This window comes from Aspergillus mulundensis (assembly GCF_003369625.1).
Source record: "Aspergillus mulundensis strain DSM 5745 chromosome Unknown scaffold_1, whole genome shotgun sequence".
Classification (NCBI taxonomy): domain Eukaryota; kingdom Fungi; phylum Ascomycota; class Eurotiomycetes; order Eurotiales; family Aspergillaceae; genus Aspergillus; species Aspergillus mulundensis.
In genome coordinates this window covers 972,685-995,431 of record NW_020797889.1, presented here as the reverse complement: position 1 = coordinate 995,431, position 22,747 = coordinate 972,685, and the positions used below count along the sequence as shown (strand labels likewise).

At 53.1% G+C, this 22,747-nt stretch overlaps 9 protein-coding genes across 9 annotated transcripts; 5 read left to right on the top strand and 4 right to left on the bottom strand.

Annotated features, from left to right (window-relative positions):
- Positions 1-939: 939 nt before the first annotated feature.
- On the top strand, positions 940-4,840 carry DSM5745_01839 (ankyrin repeat domain-containing protein; the record flags this gene model as incomplete). The annotated part of the gene is made up of 2 exons (XM_026743855.1): positions 940-1,272; positions 1,328-4,840. The coding sequence occupies 2 exons, from the start codon at positions 940-942 to the stop codon at positions 4,838-4,840; spliced, it is 3,846 nt and encodes a 1,281-aa protein (XP_026607018.1).
- Positions 4,841-5,075: 235 nt separating this feature from the next.
- On the bottom strand, positions 5,076-6,915 carry DSM5745_01838 (putative Purine permease; the record flags this gene model as incomplete). The annotated part of the gene is made up of 4 exons (XM_026743854.1): positions 5,076-5,498; positions 5,552-6,011; positions 6,069-6,748; positions 6,793-6,915. 4 exons carry the CDS (start codon positions 6,913-6,915, stop codon positions 5,076-5,078), a joined length of 1,686 nt encoding a protein of 561 aa, XP_026607017.1.
- Positions 6,916-7,123: 208 nt separating this feature from the next.
- DSM5745_01837 (amidohydrolase family protein) lies at positions 7,124-8,712 on the top strand (the record flags this gene model as incomplete). The annotated part of the gene is made up of 2 exons (XM_026743853.1): positions 7,124-7,573; positions 7,636-8,712. 2 exons carry the CDS (start codon positions 7,124-7,126, stop codon positions 8,710-8,712), a joined length of 1,527 nt encoding a protein of 508 aa, XP_026607016.1.
- A 39-nt stretch (positions 8,713-8,751) lies between these two features.
- DSM5745_01836 (uncharacterized protein) lies at positions 8,752-9,601 on the bottom strand (the record flags this gene model as incomplete). The annotated part of the gene is made up of 3 exons (XM_026743852.1): positions 8,752-9,113; positions 9,172-9,261; positions 9,328-9,601. 3 exons carry the CDS (start codon positions 9,599-9,601, stop codon positions 8,752-8,754), a joined length of 726 nt encoding a protein of 241 aa, XP_026607015.1.
- Positions 9,602-10,029: 428 nt separating this feature from the next.
- On the bottom strand, positions 10,030-12,492 carry DSM5745_01835 (uncharacterized protein; the record flags this gene model as incomplete). Its single annotated transcript, XM_026743851.1, has 3 exons — positions 10,030-10,560; positions 10,628-11,044; positions 11,101-12,492. The coding sequence occupies 3 exons, from the start codon at positions 12,490-12,492 to the stop codon at positions 10,030-10,032; spliced, it is 2,340 nt and encodes a 779-aa protein (XP_026607014.1).
- A 315-nt stretch (positions 12,493-12,807) lies between these two features.
- DSM5745_01834 (uncharacterized protein) lies at positions 12,808-15,333 on the top strand (the record flags this gene model as incomplete). The annotated part of the gene is made up of 1 exon (XM_026743850.1): positions 12,808-15,333. One exon carries the CDS (start codon positions 12,808-12,810, stop codon positions 15,331-15,333), a length of 2,526 nt encoding a protein of 841 aa, XP_026607013.1.
- Positions 15,334-15,868: 535 nt separating this feature from the next.
- On the top strand, positions 15,869-16,677 carry DSM5745_01833 (uncharacterized protein; the record flags this gene model as incomplete). Its single annotated transcript, XM_026743849.1, has 3 exons — positions 15,869-15,905; positions 15,983-16,488; positions 16,558-16,677. 3 exons carry the CDS (start codon positions 15,869-15,871, stop codon positions 16,675-16,677), a joined length of 663 nt encoding a protein of 220 aa, XP_026607012.1.
- Positions 16,678-16,757: 80 nt separating this feature from the next.
- DSM5745_01832 (SMP-30/gluconolactonase/LRE family protein) lies at positions 16,758-18,209 on the bottom strand (the record flags this gene model as incomplete). Its single annotated transcript, XM_026743848.1, has 7 exons — positions 16,758-16,975; positions 17,040-17,119; positions 17,193-17,289; positions 17,351-17,560; positions 17,616-17,723; positions 17,788-17,981; positions 18,043-18,209. 7 exons carry the CDS (start codon positions 18,207-18,209, stop codon positions 16,758-16,760), a joined length of 1,074 nt encoding a protein of 357 aa, XP_026607011.1.
- A 1,785-nt stretch (positions 18,210-19,994) lies between these two features.
- On the top strand, positions 19,995-22,693 carry DSM5745_01831 (histidine biosynthesis protein HIS4; the record flags this gene model as incomplete). Its single annotated transcript, XM_026743847.1, has 3 exons — positions 19,995-20,841; positions 20,888-22,450; positions 22,500-22,693. The coding sequence occupies 3 exons, from the start codon at positions 19,995-19,997 to the stop codon at positions 22,691-22,693; spliced, it is 2,604 nt and encodes an 867-aa protein (XP_026607010.1).
- Positions 22,694-22,747: the final 54 nt, after the last annotated feature.

The window sequence follows — 22,747 nt, the reverse complement described above, 5'->3', positions numbered from 1 at the left end:
TAAAGTCCTATAGGCGAGCAAGGAGCCTTTTCTCACGCTCTAATATTGTAAAGTACAGTGTAGCCACCCATCTACGCTCTCCCGCGGATCCGCCGTCTTAGCCTACCGTAGCCGGCTAGCCCTAATAATTAGGACAGAAGCAGAAGTATCCGTAGCTAGCAATATAAGCCTTGATTGACTCTGCTTGGCCAGAGTCTAGAATCCTATCGAGCTATTACTGAGCATCTCATCACAATCCGTATGCGAGTAGAATGTAAGTAACAAGGAGTAAATAGTTCCGACAATAATGTACTGGATTGGCCAGAGGCTGCGAACGAATTAGAGTGCGGGATCTTGGCTTACCTAGTCAGTGACGGACCCACTTTACACCCCAGAATCAACGCTTCTTTCCTTCTCCGATCCTGATGAACACATCCCAGCTCTTGCTGCCACTGCTAACCATTTCAACTCCGCCTCAGCCACCTGCACTACCTGGACACTCTTCTTAAAGACAGGGTAGTAAAGGAAATATTGATAAACACTGGAGTGGTGGGCGGCCGTCTGCGGCATGCAGCGTCTCAGCCTTGCGCCATGCCATCCCTGTCAGCTGAACCCCGCTTCCTACTATCTCTAGGTAAGTACTGTTCACGGTCGCAGAGTCAAGGTCTCTCTCTTATCGATCTTTTCTTGACACTGGTGTCTACCATGGCTGAAGTTCCTCAATGGCGGATCAACCTTTTCGGCCTTCGTCTCACTACGGGCAACACCGTTCTTCGAATTTGCAGCGGGGAAGACGCAATGCGCCGACTACTAAGGTAGCCACACCACCTTGGTTGGTGGCTGCACCTCGCAGCTTCAGCCTCGCGTGTTGGCCGGCCGGCCTTTATAATCCTCTTGTCGCCGGAGCTCGTCCCCGTATTCCAACTCTCCTGAAACAATACAAGCCAGACACCTGGCACGATGGCAAGTGCTGTAGCCAAGGTCGCGCGCCTGAAGCCAGAGATTCGCCTTGGCCAGGCCATTTCGGAGTTCCAAGCTGACCTCTCCCCATCACAAAAAGCTATTTTGCGCACCCAGCAGGTTGCTGGAACACCACCGACGATTCGCGATGTCATGCAACTCACTGCGGAGATTAATCGGGCTACGGGCACTGGCGGCCAATGCTATGGACCACGGCTTACGAACGTCCTTCAGGCTGTGCAGGAGTTCGCTGCTCTCGGCGATATCGTCCTGGGTGGCACGCAGAATCTTCTTGCTTGCGGAGTATGGGGTCTTGTGCGCATGACGTTTCTTGTGAGTGTTGGTCTCTTAACTAAGTGGCGGGTGATTGCTGACCTAAATCTCCTAGTCCATCGTGAAATATTCGACATACCTAGAGCGGTTATCGATGATGCTTATGGGTGCTGGCCGGTCCGCGCCACGCTATCAAATCATGGGCGCTTTATATCCCAAGTCCGAGCGACTGAGATCCTGCATGCTGGAGTACTTCATTGTTATTGTGAATCTTTGTCGCCATGCTTTGCGGTTGAGCCAGAGTTCGGCCCTTGGTCAGTGGGTGTCAACTCTCACGGATTCGAGACTGGATAATTTCCACGCAGACTTGGATCTTTGGACCACGATGATAAAGGAGGAGGTCAGCCTGTTGATGGCGCAACAGGCGTCCGACGAAATCGCTGAGACCGCCTGGTTCAGAACTCGAGTTTCTCGGCATTTCGAGTCACAGTCGCACGCAAAGAGGCTTAGGTTGAGACAGCGTATACTGGACGCATGTTCATCCCATGATGTTGTCAGCAGTTGGAAGCGAATCCGAAAATTGGGACACACAACAATCCAGAAGAGTTCCACAACATACGCAACGTGGATGGAGCAAGGGGTATCAAACACACTGGTCTGTATAGGGACGCTGGGGTCGGGAAAAACCGTTCTCCTTGCCAACATTGTCGACGACCTCAATCTTCAGGCATCGCAGAAATCGACGATATCGTATTTCTTTTGCCAGCATGATATGAAAACCAGCCTGACAGCACGGACGGTCATTGGCTCCCTCGCGCGGCAGCTTTTGCATACACAGCCGGACCTGGATTGCGCGAGTGACGTCTTGCAAGAAGGGACCGCCAATCTAGACATTGATCAGATTCTGGCGCTGATTCTTAGGATTCTCCCTTCGACTTGCAAAGCGTATTTTGTTATCGATGGCTTAATGCAATGTCATGCCGACGAGCGGAAGGTTGTTATTGATGCACTACGATTGCTACAGGGCAAGATCTCCATGTCATTGTGCGTGTCATTGAGGTCCGAACCGTCTGAATCAATGGACGAGCTGAGGGGTTTGTTCGCATTGTCAACATTCACCATGCCAAGTGATAACCCTGACATTGACGAATATATTGATGGGACACTTGAAAGATCCGTGGAGGCAGGGACTCTGGTGGTTCAAGACCCTTTCTTAATTCTGGAGATCAAGGACTATCTCTCGCACAGAGCCCAGGGAATGTTTCTCTGGGTCACACTCCAAATTAAAGCACTGTGCTTTGAACGAACAGACGCAGATATACGCAGGGCTTTTGCAGACATCCCCGACGACCTTTCTGGCATATACCGACATATCCTCACCAAGTCCCGCGTCGCGGGCGCCGAATATCAACTAAGGATCCTCGAGCTTGCCTTGGCTGCATGCCGCCCTCTTACCCTAGAGGAGATGAGAGAAGCCCTGGGTGTAACACCGGGATGTCTAACCTGGGAGCCCCAGAGGCTTTTGAATAACATCAATGCGACGTTGGCGTGCTGTGGCGGCTTGCTCAGGATTGACGAGGAGGACTTTAGTGTTCGCATAGTTCACCACAGCGTGAAGACCTTTCTCAGTGACTCTCATGCATTCGAGGGGTTTGACTTGCACGAGGCAAATTGCCGCATGGCGAAGATTATCCTCACATATCTGAATTATGCGACTTTCTCAAAGCAACTGTCTACCCTCAAGGCACCGCGGGTGAAAGCAGGCTCAGTGACGTCCGCGGTAATTAGCTCAACCGCTGAGTCTGTGGGACAATCCGCCAAGCTGGCGTTGAAACTTTTGAGGCTGAAGAAGGGGAAGGACCGAGATATTGGCCACACCCTACTACGAACACTGGGTCAGGGACAACAGAAAAAGGCGACACCGTTGGCTTTCTACGATTATGCGTCTAGCTGTTGGCAGGAGTATATGCCGTATATGTTCCTTGAGGCAGAGGCAACTGCACAAGACAACAACGCTTTTGATGATCAAGCAGATCCCCATTCAGGCGGGCCAGACGCTCGACCGTATCCCTCAGTATCCCAGCTTCTGAAAGGTCTTTTCCTGGCCGTCAACGTTAATACAGCCGACTCACAAGGCCGCACGCCTCTGTCATATGCAGCTGAATTCGGATATTACATGTTCGTCAAGCTGCTTGTGTCTCAGGGAGCTGAGGATCTAAGTGATTGTTCAAAGAACACACCACTCATGTGGGCTATTAAAGCCGGAAGTTCACAAATCATGGAAGCCCTCCTGAAGACAAAGCATGTTCACCTCAATGCAATAAATAGCGACGGCCACACCCCTCTGTCACTGGCTATGAGATCCACAGAGACTACAATGGGAAAGAGGCTACTGCAACACCCAGAAATTGACGCAAATCTTCAAAATGAATCTGGCTGGACACCCTTGATGTGGACTGTTAACGCCCAGTCCAGCGAATGGGTGACCCTCTTGTTTGGCCTAGCAAAGGTAGACCCAAATATTCCAGATAAAAACGGCGACACCCCGTTACACGCCGCCGCCAGGCTTGGAGATGTGGAAATAGCATGCCTCTTGGTCCTTGCAAAAGCGGACCTAAACCCGCGTAATCGACTGGACTGCACACCGTTTTGGCTTGCTGCTTACCATGGACGCATGGGCATGGTAACGTATATGCTTGGATTAAACGACGCCGAAGACGGCACAGTTCAGGAAAGGGTTTTGGTTAATGCAAAAGACAAGGATGGAATCACACCGTTCATGATAGCGGCACTGCAAGGCCATGACAGGGTGGTCAATCTGCTAGTAAGCCCAGGTGTCTTACCATTGTGTCTTACCACACTCGACTCGGTCAATGAAGCTCTTTGGGCTGCTGCGGCAATTGGCCAAGCAGCCGTTGTGACTCTGGCGCGTATTGAAGGGGTCAACATTAACTACGAAACCCCTAGATGCTCGACGCCGCTCTGGATTGCCGCCCATAATGGGCATGCGGAAGTTGTCAAGTTCCTTGTCCATCAGTCAGGCGTGGATCTGAACGCAGTGAACAGTTCGGGGGTCACGCCACTCTGGACAGCGGCTGAGGCAGGGCACACAGATGTGGTGGAAATACTAGCAAGCCTGGATGGAGTGAATTTGCATGCAACAGACCCTGGGGGGACGAGTGTTCTGTTGATAGCATCTCGAAATGGCCACACTGACGTTGTGCTTAAGCTAGTGAATATCACGCCCGCCGCGGTGGCTGTTGAGCTCTTCACTCTGGCTCAAAAAGAGTGTGTGGGCGATCTTGTTAATATGCTCCGCTACTTACGTTTCAACAAGACGCTGCAGCCACACCTCAAAGACGTATTCTGGCCTCTGCTGCAGGGCCATGGCAACTGGGACCTCACACGCCGTGTTCAGCAACTCCTTCTCCCTACTATAGACTGCGAGATAGATTTCCACATGTCAGGGTCTACCAGCAAAGCATATCCGCAAGCACAGCCAACCGAAAAAAGTGAGCAGTCATCTCGCAATGCAGGCGAGCAGGCTCCCAAGACGTCTACTTCAATTCGATTTGAGCTGGGAGAAACATATATGGCCGCTGTCCCGGAACTGACGACTTCAAGCTAACCAGCATTTTATTCCTAGCACGAAATTCAGGGCCCCATCTTTTCGGTGCTATTCGATGTGCGCCTGTGGATGGTGAGACGGTGTATGGTCTATCCAAGTGTGCAGGTTCGTGGAGAACCCCTTCGCCAACAACTCCTACAACACAGATGATGATATAGTATGAGGGAAGGGTATGGGGGTCCTTTTGGTAAGCCCACCAAATCACTACTTTGGTTATTGAGGCGTATGTTCAACCCTAAGCAGGCAGCCCCCTCCCCCCATCTGCATCACCCTCCTTATCCCCCATCAGCACAGCATTAAGCAACACGCCGACAACAGCTGCAACAATAAATGGGGTCTCGACGATCAGATTAACACCCTGCAGAAACCCTTGGAGGTTGACATTGGACCCATCGTACGCAAGGACCTGACTGAACCAGTCAGGGGACACAATATCCATGAATCCGATACCGAGGGCTGCGGTGAGAATGAACCTGTTCCGGCGCGTAAAGTCCACCATGCCCAGTACACGGACTCCGGCTACGGCGATGGTGCTGTAGAGGAAGACTTGCATGCCGCCGAGGACGGAGGGCGGCATGGAGCCGAAGACGGCGCCGAATTTGCCGAGGATGCCCATGAGAATGAGGATGAAGGAGGCGCAGAGACCGGCGCGGCGGCTCTACCCAGTTTTATGAGTAGGTGAGGTGGTTATGGGGATTAGAGAATACGTACAGCGCACCCGGTCAGGCTAATCACCCCGTTATTCCCTGCCTGGCTCACCATGGGGAGACTCGTGCCTAGGGCCGATATCAGACTTCCTAATCCATCGCAAAGGACACCACCCTGGATTCTGGAATGGAACTCCGGTCCGTCGATGGCAACCCTCGATATCTCGGCGGTGGCTAGGATATCAGGCATGCAACTGACGGCTTCACACACGAACAGGATGAGCATGGGGAGGACGAGCGCCCCGTCAACCGACAGCTTGAAGTTATGCACCCAGAGAAAAGTGCCCACAGATGTAGCGTCGATCTGGTCCCGAGACCAGTAACCCGCTGCACCGGAGATCGTGCATCCGACTGCCAGACCCAGGATCACCGAGGCAGATTTCATGAGTGGCGACCCTATAAATTCGACGATGATGATTGTGATAAAGACGCTGAAGCCGAGACCGATGAGCTTGGGGTCGCCCCTGCGGATTAACAATTAGCCAACCTTCCAAGTTGTTATACCCAGGGCTAGGTCCTACCAAGGCAACGGCCTCGGCGCCGAGATATCGGGGCAAAGGGCATAGAACCCACTTCCCCCATTACAATTGCTCGAGCCGCCCCAGTTCTGCATGCCATTCCCAATGAGATACACCCCAATGAGCAAGAGCAGACTCCCCGTCACCACCTTCGGAAAGATGCGGTCCAGGATCCGCGGCGGGACAAGCGACATGGCGATCTGCACCCACACCGTGCACAGCATGGTGCCCAGCATTGCGCCCCACGCATCTGGGCAGGGGAGCCGCCCTCCATCGGCGTCCGTCGGACACGTCCCGTCTGCGTATCGGCGCTCCGTGTAATTGAATGCGACAGCGAGGATATCGAAAGTCGGCGCGACGACGGACAACAGACCCGTCCCGATGTACAGCGGTGTGCGTGTGATATGGAGTCTGGTAACCTGCATCGCCGTCGCGATCCCCGTTGTGATGAATGCCGCGGAGACAAGATACTGTGTCTGCGAGGACTCCAGGTAGAATGCGCCGCCGGCGATAGCGAGCGGGGGCGAGACGACCGACCCGATCATTGTGAGGGCGTGCTGGAGGCCCAGGAGGAGGGTGAGCAGGATTGGGACGGAGTCATTGAGGCCGTAGAAGGGGGGCTCGACGTCTTTGTATTTGCGGTTCAGGGGCCAGATGTTGGGGGTGATGAGGTACATGTAGTCCTGTTTTGTTAGGATAGTACCAGGGATAGGATTGGGGAGCGTACGTAGTCGCCTATCCAGCCTTCTCGACTGGTCAGGTAGTGCCGCCATTCTTGCCAGCGGGATATCGCGATGACCTCGCCGGGGCGTGTATAGGTCTCAGACGGGATTACAGTCTTGGTCTCCATTTGCAATGGCTTCAGCTAAAGAGTTGGAGGAGGGAGAGCAGCCCCGCTTATATTGGAGTCCGGGGATCCCTGCAGCTGATATGCAGTTATGCACTGATAGACTCCAACTCTCAACACTCACTGATAACGCTCGGCCGAGCTTTCTTTTGATTTCCGCATATCCTCGCTTCCTCTCCCCCCTGGCCGTCAGAAACAACAGGAAACGAAAATGTCGCCCCTCTTCCTCCAAGCCACCATCATCACAGTCAACCCCTCGCGCGAGGTCATCCACGATGGCTATCTCCTCGTCACCGACAACCGCATCACTGCAATCGGCAAATGTCCTCCACCAGATAATATCACCGCCGCAGCGTCCGAGACCATTGACTGCACCGGCCAGATCATGATCCCCGGGCTAATCAACACCCATGCGCATCTCGTCCAGTCGCTACTGCGAGGGTTGGCCGAAGACCTCCCGCTCCACAATTGGCTCTGCGACGCGATCTGGCCGCTGGAATCAGTGTATGAGGGTGAGGACGGGTATCGTGCAGCCCGACCTACCATCACTGAGATGCTGAAGACTGGGACAACCGCTTTTCTGGATCCGATGGTCACGTATCGGGCGGGGTGGGAGGGGGTATGCAAAGCCGTGGGTGAGATGGGGATCAGGGGGTGCCTGGTACGGTTTCTTCCGGTTCATGATATCAGGGAAAATCTTGGCTCATGAGTGCTGGTGTCTAGGGCAAACTCGTCAAATTTTCCGAGACAAACCGTCAGCTCTCCATCACGGACCCGCGGGATCGAGATCTCATCAACATGTCCATTCCAGCACTGGTCTCCCGCCATGGAGAGTACCACGGGCAACACAACGACAGGCTCCACGTCTGGGCCGCAGCCGGGACCCCACGGGGCGCACCGATGTCTCTTTACCGCGAGCTCGGCGAGGCTTGTGCCGAGCATGGCATCTCAATTACCATGCACTGCGCCGAGGCCCCCAGGGACCGCGAAATCTACCATGATGTATACGGATGCAGTGCGATGGAGTTTATTCGGGACGCAAGATTATGCGGGCAGCCACTACCTCTACCTACTTGTGGCGGTAGCGGTGACAAAGATGCCTCAACCTCAAAACAAACGCACAAGCTTGTCCTAGCACACATGGTAAACCTCGACCCAGCCACCGACCTGCCACTCCTCTCCTCCACAAACACCGCCGTCGCGCACAACCCAACCTCAAACCTCAAACTTGCATCGGGCGTCGCCCCCGTTTCCGCAATGCTATCCACCACATCCCCAAATCCGATTACCGTATCCCTCGGCACCGACGGCGCCCCCTGCTCAAACCACTACGATCTGATCCGCGAGATGCACCTCACGTCAATCCTCCACAAAGGGGTGAACAACGATGCCTCGCTGATTCCCGCCGAAACAGCACTCGAGATGGCGACGATCAACGGGGCGAGAGCCTTGGGTCTCGAAAATGAGATTGGGAGTCTGGAAGTCGGCAAGAAGGCGGACCTTGTGCTGCTTGACCCGTATGCGGCGGGTGTTGGTGCAGCTCCGTGGGATTGGAATGATGAAAATGGGGTTACGGCTGTTACGACGCTTGTGCATGGGTGTACGGGGAGGGATGTGCGGACTGTTATGGTTGATGGGGTGGTCTTGGTTAGGGATGGGTTATTGGTGGATGGTGGGAGGAGGAAGGAGAGGGAGATTGTCAGAGAGGCACAGAAAGCTATTAGGGGGATAAGGGCGAGGTGTCATGCTAATGGAAGTACGATTGAAGGGAGGTTGAAGTGTGGATGGACGAATGTTTAGCCACCCTGGCCCTGCCACCAAAACAAACATACTACCATCCTAGAACCTCTTCACAGCCCTCAAGTTCTCCAAATCTTCTAAACTTTCAACCAAAACCCTCGAGCTCTTCACATCCCCCTCTAAAACCCTCTCATAAACCCCCGCAAACTCACTCGCCCGAACAACCCCATGCTTAACAGCCTCCTCATCAACCTCAACCCTCATCCCCAGGTAAACCTCATTAAAGCGGACATTCGTGCCCTCAGTCTCGCGCGCCGCAGCAAGCGCAAAGGAGAACAACGCGCCCTGCGTCATTGCGGGCAATGGGTGCGTTGCGATGTCGCCTTGCGAGCCTGTGCACAGCGTCCAGGTTGTTGGGCTTGGCTGGGCGAGGAGGTAGGGGATTGTTGCGCGGTATGCAACTTTACCAGGTGCGTTAGCAGGGGGTACAACCGGCGACCTCAGAGATAGGGGGCTCACAGAACGCAGCCTCGAACATGGCATTCATATTATACCGCAGGCGCTCGGTGCTGATATCGAGGAGGGAGTCGGTGGTATACTCGCCGCCAACTACCATACAGTCAACACTCTCTTACCTCGCCTGAAAGCTCGACCTGGTAAACGAATCAAGCATACCACAAGAATAAACATGCTGAAACCCCGGCACCTCGCCAGCGCTTACTCTCTCCACAACGCCCTTAATACCGCGCTCATCATCCGCAAGGACATCTGCCTCGACGAACGTAATCCCCTCAGAAGAGCCAGAGCCAATATGGTGAATGAGTTTATCAGCGGAGTCCTTGTTTCGCACGATGGCGAGGACGTGGCGGTTTGAGGATAGGGCGGCCTTGACGGCCGAGACGCCGATGTTGCCTGTTGCGCCGAGGATGAGGACGGTTTCGGGTTCCATTTTTATGGGGAAAGTAGGTGGACTGGATTTGATGAAACTTATGGGAGTCCAGGATCCTAGAAGTGAGGGTGTTTCTGCAACTTATAGGCATCATGTTGGAGTATACCATGCCTAGCATCTTGAAGTGGGTCTTTAGGGCTAAAGGCTTGGATCGAGAGTCTGACAAATTTGGGCGCTTGGCGATTAGAAATGGCTCGCTTTCGGCCTTGAACAAGACCGAAAGGATGCCGCTGACAAAAGATGCAGGAAGGGTTCGGAGAAAGTCGGATGGCAACTTGGTGAGTAGCCCTAACATCCAGGTCCAACCTGCTTCGAGTCGTCCGTTCCAAGGTGCCAGGATTACATAGTTAGATGGTCATTATCTATTGTTATTTCTATTAGAGATTGACATCAAGCCATGAATTTCGAGGAAGATGTTGTTTATCAGATTAGAAGAAATATATTGCCTCCTTGATTATATACAAAAGCGCACCACAGAACTTCACTGCCTCAAGACACCCAAGCGCCCAAAATACAATAAGCAGGTAAAGTGTTGAAGCCCCCGTGTTGATGTTCCGCAACTCATCTCCCGCCGAATCATGTCTAACAGAAGGAAGGGTATTTAATATGACAGCACAAAGCACCAAATTCGACCACGCCCAGCCTATCACCACCTTCTCAGGATAAACCCCCTGACCACATTCGCTGCTTGGGGGCAGCTTTGCTGCTTGAAGATCTTGACCCTTCCTGTCTTCTAAATCTTGCATTATGCGGACGTATGCGTTATCGAGGTCTTCGTCATTGTCGCTGTTGACTTTAATCCTGCCTCTGTGGTCAAAAGAATAGTTCGTGGGCGGGGCTTTTTCGTCTTTGGATGCATCTTGCTGCCCGAGCTCGGATGCGGAAGTGCCGGTATACATAAATGCGGAGATGTTCATAAAGTTGACGTGTACGAGGATGCAGAGGACATGTTGGATGCTCTGGCTTTACGTTAGCTCCCAGTGTACCTAAGGTACAGCGACGGGGGTAGTTGAGGGAGGAACATACCGCTGTTAGGACGATCCAAGGGTCCAGGAACAACAAGGAGGTGAGGAGCCATATAGCATAGATGGCGACCAGCGGGAGTATCGCTATGAAGAAGCGCAGTTCGCTAAACCATCCATGGAAGCCCATTCCAGCGTCCATCATATCGTGAAAGGTAGGCTTGGTGGTCTTGACAGCAACCACAATGATGGCGGCAAGTAGGTATACTGCGAGGAGCATCCATCCGGCTGTGATGAGAGCACGAACGACACCAAGCCTTCTACTCCGTGGTTGGTGACTGAGTCCGCAGAGAGTTGAGATCGCTAAGAGGAAGCTGTACAATGTCAATATGGCGGTCTCTGTACCCGAGCCATGTTGGCCAATGATTGACTCGGAGGTGAAATAGTGGTTGATGAAGAAGAAAACCAAGAAAGTGTTGCCCTGATCCCAATCAGCCCTAATCTCCACCGACCTCAATGACAACGGCAGTAACTTACAATTGCGAACCAGGAAAAGATTAGTTCTAGGCATAGATATACCAGTAAAATCATAAACTTGAATTTCCGAAATATTCCAGCTATGCTGCGCATGGTGCTCAACGCGTTGATCACGAAAGTGACTCTGTCCTGCATGTAGTTCTGCCGGCGAATCAGATATTCCCTAAATGAAGGAGCTGGGACATGGGCTTTGGCTTTGCAAACATAGTCCAGTCGATATCGACTTCGATACTGGGAGAGAACGCCAAATGCCCATCGCCGACGATCCGAGATACAGCTGTGCCATGCACTCGGCATAGACCTGGCTCGGATGGACCCGTCTTCCAAGTCCCCTGGTGACGTCTCTTCACATTTCACCATCTCCTGCTTACACCTGAAAATAGAAAGCTGAATTGGCAATACAGGCGCAAACCCCATGAACGACTGGAGTGGATTGTCCAGCAAGCCTTGCAGCTTCAACTGCATGCCATGGGCGGCTGCCAGCGGATTCAAAGCCCATGTTAGCACCGAGGCTCCCATGTCCGTTCGGCCTACTGCACCCCAGCACCTTGGGTGAAGGTCTAATCGTTCCCACAGACGATAAATAGCGTCGGAAGATGGCATTACCCCAGCAGGGACAAAAACGCACATTCGCGGGTCGAGCTCCGGCATGATTGCTTCAGTGAGCCATCTGTCGCAGTCTTCCATGCCTTGACGACTTTCGTTGAGACAGAGTATCATCTGGACAGGCGTTTCGAGATATTCCGGTACGGGGTGTATAGTGCCCCCTCGTAACCTAACACGGGTGGTGTGCTCGAAAAGATGAGCGAGGACCTTCTTGCCCCCAACGTCATGCACTGCGAGGGCTGGCTGCCAAAGCCCAAGAAGGCTCAGGGCTGCTTTTGCCTCGTCCGTTAGTCTACTCCGTCCGTCGGCAAGGATGCAGACAACGCATTTCTTCCAACCCCGTCGCTTCCACATCTTGGCCTTTTGATCGCAGATGAACTGGATGTTGGCGAAGATGCTGGTCAAAGTCCGACCGAGATCAGTTCCAGATTTGCCGCAGAGAGGTACTGTAATGAGAAGCTCCGTTCGTCGAGGACTGATGTACAGTTTCTGGCGGAGGGTGAATCGCTCCTTCTCGAACATGGCGGGCTCGCAGGTGAGGGCCGAATACCGGACGGTCGCGAACTCTTCTTCATCGTCGCTCACTTTGCCTCGGATCTTAGAATGAACTGGACCAGTTACCACGACATTCCCATAGATTAGATCTGCCTCTGGAGCGGGTCTTGGTCGCTCAACGGGCACCAGCTCGGTTGTCGGTCCTGCTGTGACCGGTTCGGTCCAGGTCCGCCGCGAGCAGAGCTCTGGGGGGATGAATTCCACATCCGCATCGAATGAATCTTGTTCCATGCCTCATGCTTGATGTCTGGTAAAACTGCAGAGTCGTTCTTGATATCATGTCATGCAGCTTGCCCGTCGACGAGGGTCCAGCACTGCCCCAGCCGCAACTTGGCAGCCGTGCGTTAGCCCCAGGTTAGGCTGAGTAGCAGCCTCTAGTATGCTGCAATTCTGGCCTTGACGTACAAAAGTGCTATTTATGGAGCTTGCACTGCCGAACCCTTGCGCTCAGCCGCTGCAGTTCAACCCTCAACCTAGCTTGCGGCCATAATCATAAGCAGCCGCTGCCATCCATTCTCTTCACAATCAACTTACACCAACAACACCATGGCCGACGCTCCGCAATGGCAGATCGATATTACGGGCCTTTCACAATTGATATTCAGCGCTGGCGCTCATGGATTGAAGCAATTGGCATTGGCCGGCGTCGACCCTCACACCATCGGCTGCATGCTGATGATTGCCGAGTATACGCCTGCATCGCAAGATTTTAGAACCAAGCTCAGCAAGGCTCGCCAACAACAACGAATGGATCGGCTCTGGCTTCACAAGCTAGTGGAAATTGGGGCCAGTACAAACTTTCTCGCCGATCAGATGTTGAAGACGAGGGCGGGCGAGAACGTCGTGGCTCTCATGGCAGCCGTCGCTACAGTCATGGATGAGCAGAACTGCACTGCAGTACTATTGTCCCTTTTTGAAGCTGCAAAAGCGTCCCTGGATAATACGCCTGGTATCTTGCAACTGCAGAATATTCGCAAGTGTCTCGCCTCACTGGCCAGCAAGATGGGATTCTCGGAGAAAACTCTACAGTACCACCATTTCTTCCTATCGCTACTGGGCCGAAAGGATGAGGGAGAGTCTCAGAGGCCAAAGGAATCCCCGTATGAAGGTCTTCCGGATGTCAAGGATATGCCGAAGATGATTCAGTTGATGCACAGGCTGATCATCTCAGAAGACGGCCGATGTGTTGTCCGGTACACTGGCCTTCGCGGTGCAGCGTGGATGGCGACGTATGCCTCGTACATCCTTGGTCTCCGAATCTGCGCAGTGACAGCAGACGGTACTGCAGTGCCCATGACAAGCAGTTACGAGGGGGCGCAGGTAATCTTCGAGGTATCCGCCCCCGAGAGCACCGGCGGTCTCTACCAGGAAGGAGATCTTCAAGACTTGATCTCTCTAGAAACAGCTCCTGTGTCTATCAACAGCGGCTGGCGCGTTGACTGCTCCGTGGTGGACTTTGTCAACCTGCATCATCCGGACTTGCGCCAGTCACAGCCAGCACCTTTTTCTCGCATCTCAACGTTTGCAGCCATTGAGCTGCTCAACGAAATATCCACCTTCAGCCAGTCATTCGATCCCGTGGAGTCTCCCGCAACCTGGTACCGGTCTCAGTATCCACACTCTAAGGGCTTTCTCTCATTTACTCAGGCTGCTCTCCCTGACATCCAGGCCCGGGCTCTGCGCATCCTAAAAATCCTTGGTTTCCGTCCGCCTGAAAGTGGATATCGGTTTCGACCACACGGTGAAGTGGAGAGATACTCGTGCTACGGTCACGAAAGCGACCCAATGCCGTTGCAAGAAAGCTATTCTGACGCCGAGGGATCTGATAATGATGATGATGCTTCGTCTCATAGTGAGGAATCCAAAGGTGGCTTTTTCAAGGGTTTTAAGAAGTTTGGGCGCCGACAAAGAGAGGGACCTAAGAGGACAAGAAGAATGTACGAGTCTCGACGCGGACAGTATGTTGAACGGGGCAATCTGTCCATGGGCAAAGACACGGACCTCGAGCGCCTGAAGTATTATCTGGACGATCACACAGATCCAGTCCTGCATAGAGCGGCAAAATGGCGCCGCGAGACATTCCGTGACCTGCTGCAAAGCATCACCGTCGCCGTTCACTTTGCGTCCCGACTGGCCTTCACCGACTGGGACGTCAATCTGCGTATCATGTCTGCCATGGTCATGTCTTATAGAGAGCTGCCACCCCCACGCGTCAGTCATAACAACAGCCGCCATACCAACTTCGAGGGGCACATCCACGAGGCAATCGAGCTATGCTCAGATAGCATGCCAATTGAGAGTATCGAGCAGCGTCTGTGGACCGCCGACTGGATGGGCCTCGACATCGATGGCATCGTGATCCTCCGCAACGCAGCCATGCCTGACTCCTGGGCCAGCATGAAGGGTGCCTATCTGGGCTTCCGGCGAGGGCGCATCCTGCACGAGAACCAGCAGTACACCAAGATCCGGACAGACCGCATCAATACGCAGTCGCAGAATCTCGTCGCAACCAATAAAAAGTCCTGGACCACGGCCTTCCCTATGAACGGCTGCCCGTCAATCGAACCCCGTGCGCTTATCATGCCCATGGCGGATACAATCTTCCTACGCCTCGAGGCCTCTGCGACCCCCGGGTCATCTGTCATCGGCGACGGCAGCCTATCGGCCCTCTTCACCCCTGACTACATCGTCACGGCGCCCTGCAAGCATGGGTACGACCCGAAAAAGACACCGGTAGCAGCAAATTACCCACTTATTGAGGACTTCGCGGAAGGCCTATTCTTCGACGACAGCGCTCTGCTCGACAACTTTACGCGGTCAGGGACTCAGCAAGGCGTCAGTGTCTTCTACCAACTGACGAGCGAGAATAAGCTGGCGCAGTGGCTCGCATCGCAATGGCGACCTGCCAGTGGTCCCTTCCAATGCCTCCGTATTATTCAAAGGGATTGCTGTCTTCAGTGTCTTCTTGGGAATCTAGGTCGGGTCCTTGAGGAGCTGAATAGTGGAACGCATTTCTTTCCGTATAAGCAGTATCCGGTTTGTATTATGGCTGGGAAAGAGGAGGGTCCATGAGATGTGCACTGGGGTAGATTCTGTATATATAGCTGTTCGCATTGTCTCTCATTGCATCATTAAAAGTCTTCCTCTCATTCTTGGATAGCGAGGCTGGCCGCGCCTGGGCTGGCTAAGTTGTTGAGGCCATGGCCAACTCCGGCTGTGGACGGTTGAGGAAGGAGCGAGCTCTTGCACCCGACGGACCCTTCGCTTCTCTCCTCCTTCCGCCATCATCTTCTTCCCAGCACATCTCCGTCACCCCAGTCATCATCTCTGCTTATTCTTATGAAATCACTGATTCTCAAAAATGGCCTCCTCGTCGGACACAGGATCAGACGCCTTGAGCAGCCACAGGCAGGCCCTCCGCCGACGCATGGATTCCGGACAGGTCCAGGGAGATCCCTCTACCGAACCCACTCCCCAGAAATACCCATTATTCTTCGTTGAGTGCTCGCCATATTCCCCACGAAGAGCAAGATGTAGGTTTCCCGGTTGTGGCGGCAAAATCGAGTCTGGCGACCTACGTTTTGCTGTGGTCTTGACAAAACCAAACATGTCCAAGTCGTCAACCAAGCTCAAGTCAACAGCTGGTAAGTTGAGTACAAAATATTCCAGCCTTGCTCACCTGAGAATGATACTAAGACGAGACTAATAACATGGACTCTAGATCTCTACCACATCCAGTGTTTTGAGAAGATCGCCGATTTTGCACAAACGGACTTCCTAGATCGCGTCTTACCCATGACCGGAACCAATTGGAGACTCAGAGGCATGAGCTTAACGAGTATGGGGGATGGGAACTATTCACTGCCGGGTGCAGTAGAACGCCTGGTCCCCCAGTGGGTATCGACACGCAAAAGATTGATTGAGAAGCGCGATGGGCTGTACGATGAAGCCGAACAAAAGGAATGGGAAAATGAGCATGCAGACCTTATGGCTTTGATGTTGAAGGCTGGGTCCTCGGAGTACAAGGCACAGCCCGCGCGAATTCCATCAGGAGTTGATGAGGCCACGTATAGGCTTCTTTCTGAGGAGCTAGCTCCGAATGAGAGTGACGGGCCCGGCGACACGCAGGAGTGGAATCTCTTCAAGACGTACATCAATCCGACGGTGGAGGCTTTAAATGATCCGCATGATCTGAGCAGGATGTTGCTAAGTTGGTGCAACGATATGGTGAGTTCACCTAGTCTACATACTTTGCTGCTTTTTTCTATGGCGAGGGACCGCTAACCAGGCTTCTAGGCACTGATTAGCAAAGACGATAATGACCTAGACGAGCAAGACAAAGCAGCAAAGGTAAGGATTGGTGACAAGGGTATTAGAGGGCTCAAGCGTCTGGCTGTGATTCATAAAAGATACTAGTTTGTGGGCATGTAATATAGGTACAAGGACGAGGCGAACTCAATGCCAACGAAGCTCGGACTCGAAAGCCACTGTTCGTATTATAACTCGCTCTCCACAAATCCGCCATCTGCCTTCAATGTTGCATAAAATAGCTCCGTCTCAGCAGCTATGACCATGCGACCCTTGCCTGCAAAGTTGAAGTTCGCTGACTGCGTCCCCAACCAGATCTTGCCGATGAGTTTTCCAGACGGGTTGAAGACCTGCACGCCGTCTTTGCAAGCCGCGTAGACGTTTCCATTTGTGTCACAGTGGATTCCTATTCATGTATGTATACAGCGATTAGTACTTGTTTGGTGGGATGTCATGGGTTTCTGATTTACCGTCGGGATTGCCAGCGCTTATGAATGCGAATGTCTTGCGGTTTTCAAATGTCCCGTCTTCCAATACGTCGAAGCGGTAACTAATAAAAGGTCAGTTGCTTCGCCTTGCCTTACCACCTACTGCCAGGGAAATTAAGTCAGGGCAGGCCATACATCGAAGCGGGCTCAGTAAGGTTCGTTCCATAGAATCCATAGGCGATTCCTGTATCAGCTATGTAGGCGTACTTTCCATCAGGGGAGAAGGTCAGGCCTAGATGAAAGTCCAGGTCAGGATTCGTATTACTGGGCAGGAGCAGGCGCTGGAGTCCTACCGTTTGGATGCACAAATCCGTCCGCCACGACGCTCACGGCCCCCGTATCCGGATTGAAACGGTACACCTGATCCTGCAGTCCCGGTGCCGGCCGGAAGTCCTGGACGTAGCCGTAGATCGTGTCAGTGAAATAGACGTCCTTGTTGACGGGGTGGACGTTGACATCGTTGAGGGAGTTGAATTGGCGGCCGAAGAAGTTGTTGAGCAGGGCTGCCCATTGTTAGCAGGGCTCGTGAGCGCTATTTGCAGTTAGAGGTTGACTTACGCTTGGTAGCATAAGGCTCCCTGGGATCCATCACAAACAGACCAGGCGCAATATCCTCGCCCTGTCCCTCCGCAGTGAAGATCAGTTTGCCTCGGAAATTCGTCGCTCCTGCGCATTCAATTCGTCAGGCTACCACTTGCGCAACTTGGCTGGTGAAGGTACTTATGCTTACCATTAGGATTCGGAATCAACTGCGTCGGATTCACAGTAACAACATCCACAAGCCCAGTTGCATTCGTCAGATTGGCCACGGCCTCGGCCTGCTCAAGGGAGATCTTCTGCACGATGGCGGACTTGTTGAGACCCGTCCCTGCGTCTCTTGCGCCGGCGTTTTGCACGAAGAATATTTCGTTTGTGGCGCGGGACCTGTTTCATACTCTTTTCAGTCATCCTGGAAATGGGGATTGAGATAGGGAGTATGCCGTACCAGGTGACAGCCTCGTGGAATAAAGGGTCCTTTGCAGTCTGGGCGATCAGAGTCAGGCTTGGGTTTGGGCCGATGATATCTAGGAATTCTTCGTCGTATACGTGGAATGGGCGGTTCGATAGGGTGGCTACTGTTGTGTCTGGGGGGATGAAAAGCTTAGAGTGCATCAATATGTGTTTCAGTCGGCCATAAAAAGGAAGGGGTATGTAGTACGCTTGATGCATTGAAGTCAGACGGCGGCAGCGTGGCATTCAATACATTGAAGGATCTCTGGTTGATGAATTGCGCGCGGGGCGGGAGTTTAGCAGATTCCACGCCAACAAATACGCCTAAGAGCAAACAGGCAACAGGGAAAATCATCTTCTCGACTGAAGAATATAGAGAATTGAACACTGGAGGAGTGAAGAGAAAGCAAAACGGACCTGGAGCGGGGTACCGCGAGAGATTTATGTGCAAGCCGTGCGTGAAGCGATTGCGGGGGCAACTCCATCAACTTCCAATTCTCCCCTGCAGCCAGTGTGGCCTTCCTTCCGGTGGGCAGACATCTAAGCTTATCCGAGTCCTGACGATCGGATATAGGATCTCTTGTTGGTTCTCCGGCTCTCCACAAAGCACACTTGCGGGGCCCCGGGTTGGAGATCTCGGAGGTTCTCCGCTTCGTCCCTGGTTCAACGATTGTACCACTTTTCTGAGAGCTGTTGATGGATGACATATTCTTAGTTCACTGCGGCGAGAAGTATAAGGTTCCTCTTCGCGAGTTTAGCAAGCGGCAGAAACACATGGGATGGTCTCCAAATCCAGCGCCGGCATACGGACTTGGCCTACCTAGCATCACAGCCAAATAGCATTCGGGATCGGATTATAGCATCAAGCTCTTTTATGGTACCAAGCCCTCCACAGAAATGATTTCTCTATCGGATCTGAGGTTGGCGGAAAATCCTCAATCCTAGTTTTCGAACTCCGTACGAAGATCATTCTTCTAGAGAATCAGAAGATAGCTTCTCGACAAAGCCAACTTGTGAAGACTTCCAGAGCAAAAGATTTTTCTCTTGAGCCCGGTGAAAAACAGCTTAGTAGTATAGACAAGAGGGAGCCCATCAGCTCCGTCCCTGGCCAAATTTCCGACTTACTCCTTACCTCCACGCGGTAACATTACTTATCCTCGCTACTTCAAATTCTCGCAGCTATGTGGCTTGTCATGTTCACTTTCATCCAGACTATTCTATCGGCATTCGACAGTAGAACATCGAGATCTTAGTTATTGTCATTTCCCATATTTTTTAGATAGGTACAGTTTTCCAACCGCGACTATGCAGAAGCAGTGAAGGTGTAACAATTCAAGTATATTGCTACCTCAATGGATCCTGGTGTGGATGTGCGCTTAAGGGTTTGATTGGGTCTAGCGTGCAGTATTTGTGGCATGATGCTCGGAATACTCTTCACAGATAAACAAACTAATACAGTGTATAGTTTCACAAAGAGACCATATAGCGACATTGTTAGCTCATAATAATTAACCAACAAGCAGCATAACAGCAGGCCTTGGTGGCTTACCCAGTGCTGCAAAGTGTGTACCTAGAGCAGGAAGGTGTATACATGTTCCTATATCAAGACTTCTGCCTATATTTCTAGCAACCTGAGCAAGAAACTTGCGCAGTGAGGAGTAGATAGGGTTAATAGTGTCTGCCTTGGTGCCTGAAGTAAAAATCATGTGATGTCATAACCAATCTCTCCACCGAGCCGGAGCCGGGACCGGAGATAGCAGGGCGGTGAATGTTGCGGGGCAGGAATTTCTTGAAGGGATGAATCACTGGTTACACAATGAGTAACAGCACTCTCCTTCACCCTCATTCCTACGGCCCATAACACCTCTCCAGTGGGGCACTGGACTCTTCCTTCTTCCACCATCCCATCCCACTCGTTCATCCATCAATTGACGACATCAACCCATCATGGCCACTCCTTTCGTCGTCTCGTACGACCCCGCCACCGCCTCCGACGGCCTCACTCTCCAGCAGATCGCCTACTTTGGCCGTGTGTTGATCAAGGCCACTGACCTCGCTCAGACGGAGAGCTTCATCCGCCAGAACTTCCGCCTCCTTGATATCTACGTTGATGCCACCAGCATCTCATCGAGCGGTGATCTTGTTGACATCCTCAATGCCGGTGCAGCCAAGATCTTCATCTCCCTCGACCAATTGACCGCCCTCAGCGAGGAGCAGTCCGTCCCCTCCTCACGCCTCGTTGTCTACACTTCCTCCGACGACCAGGTCGAGACTTTCCAGAAATGGGTTGTCAAGCATATTGAGCGCGAAGAGGCTGGTCTGTGCATTGCCTCCGACGCCGTGCACCCCGTCTCCGTGAAGCTCGGCTTGAACCCCGAAGCTCAGCTTCTCTACCGTACATACTCTGAGGAAATCTCGGAGGATGCTATCAAGGAAACAATGAAGCAGGGTGGTGTCAGTATTGTGCCTGCCAGTACTCTGGCTGTTAGCCGCGAGGAGTCGAGTGGAAAGATTCAGGCTGGTTCTTTGATTGCCGCCCGTGGTGTTAAGGACCAGGGCAATGGCCTGTATGCTACGACTGTCTCGGACGAGAGAGGTGTTAGCCTTGGATTTGTCTGGAGCAGCGACGAGAGCATCGCAGAGGCTCTACGCACTGGCACCGGTGTTTACCAGAGCCGCAAGCGCGGTCTGTGGTACAAGGGCCAGTCTAGCGGAGACGTTCAGGAGTTGATCCGCATTGGTTTCGACTGCGACAGTGACTGCCTTGTCTTTGTTGTCAAGCAGAGTGGAAGAGGTAGGTCATCTCTTGTCTTGTGTTACTTCACGCGCTGACTTTTTAGGCTTCTGCCACCTCGGCACTGCCAGCTGCTTCGGTCCGTACACCGGTCTCTCACGTCTTCAGAAGACTCTACAAGCCCGCAAGGCCGATGCTCCTGCCGGCTCATACACTGCTCGCCTGTTCAACGAGCCCAAGCTTACTCAGGCCAAGATTATGGAAGAAGCCGACGAGCTTTGCCGTGCGGAAACCAAGGAGGATATTGCCTTCGAGGCCGCCGATCTCCTTTACTTTGCTCTTACCCGTTGTGTTGCCGCTGGCGTCAGCCTCGAGGATGTGGAGCGCAACCTTGACCTGAAGAGTCTGAAGGTGAAGCGTAGAAAGGGTGACGCCAAGGGCCCTTGGGCTGAGAAGGCTGGTCTTGCCGAGAAGCCCGCGGAGAAGCCCGTTGAGAAGGCTGCCCCCAAGGAGGAGCCCAAGGAAGACACCTCTCGCATTGAGATGACTCGTGTTGTTACCGCTTCCACATCTGTCGAGAAGGTCCACGACTACCTCAAGCGTCCTTCTCAGAAGTCCAACGACGCCATTGTCGGTCTGGTCAAGCCCATCATCAAGGATGTCGTCGAGCAAGGCGATGCTGGTGTTCTTAAGTACACCCACAAATTCGAAAAGGCCACCTCCTTGACCTCTCCTGTCATCAAGGCACCTTTCCCCGCAGAGCTGATGAAGCTGTCTCCTGACGTTCAGGAAGCCATCGATGTCAGTATCTCCAACATTGCCAAGTTCCACAGCGCCCAGAAGGGCAGCAACGATTCTTTGTCAATGGAGACCATGCCTGGTGTTGTCTGCTCGCGCTTCTCGCGCCCCATTGAGCGTGTCGGTTGCTACATTCCTGGCGGCACCGCCGTCCTGCCCTCCACCGCCATGATGCTTGGTGTTCCCGCCATGGTGGCTGGCTGCAAGAAGATCGTTTTTGCTTCCCCTCCTCGCTCCGACGGCAGTATCACTCCTGAGATTGTCTACGTTGCTCACAAGGTTGGTGCCGAGAGCATCGTCCTAGCTGGAGGCGCCCAGGCTGTCGCAGCCATGGCCTACGGTACCGAAAGCGTCAGCAAGGTCGACAAGATTCTCGGCCCCGGTAACCAGTTCGTCACTGCCGCCAAGATGCTGGTTTCCAACGACACCTCTGCCAATGTCAGCATTGACATGCCCGCCGGTCCTAGTGAAGTCCTTGTCGTCGCCGACAAGACCGCCAACCCCGCCTTTGTTGCCTCCGACCTTCTGAGCCAGGCCGAGCACGGTGTTGACTCCCAGGTCATCCTCATCGCCATCGACCTGAACGAGCAGGAACTTAAGGCCATTGAGGACGAGGTCGACCGCCAAGCCCGTGCTCTTCCTCGCATGGACATTGTCCGTGGTTCTCTCGAGCACTCTGTTACTTTTGTCGTCCGTGACCTTGAAGAGGCCATGGCTCTGAGCAACAACTACGCCCCTGAGCATCTAATCCTTCAGATCGACAACGCTGAGGCCGCTGTCGAGAAGGTCCAGAACGCCGGATCCGTGTTCATCGGCCAGTGGACTCCCGAGAGTGTTGGCGACTACTCTGCTGGTGTCAACCACTCACTGCGTATGTTACCCTCATTCCTATCATAGTATAATAGCTAACTTGTTATCAGCCACCTACGGTTACGCCAAGCAGTACTCCGGTGTCAACCTCGGCTCGTTCCTCAAGCACATCACCTCCTCGAACCTGACCGCCGATGGTCTTCTTGGTCTGTCTAAGACCGTTGAGACTCTCGCCGCTGTTGAGGGACTTGATGCCCACAAGCGTGCAGTCAGCATTCGTGTCGCCGCCATGAAGCAGCAGTAATGGATTCCCATTCGGCGCTGATGGTGTTACGGCGATGACGCAGCATTTAACGAA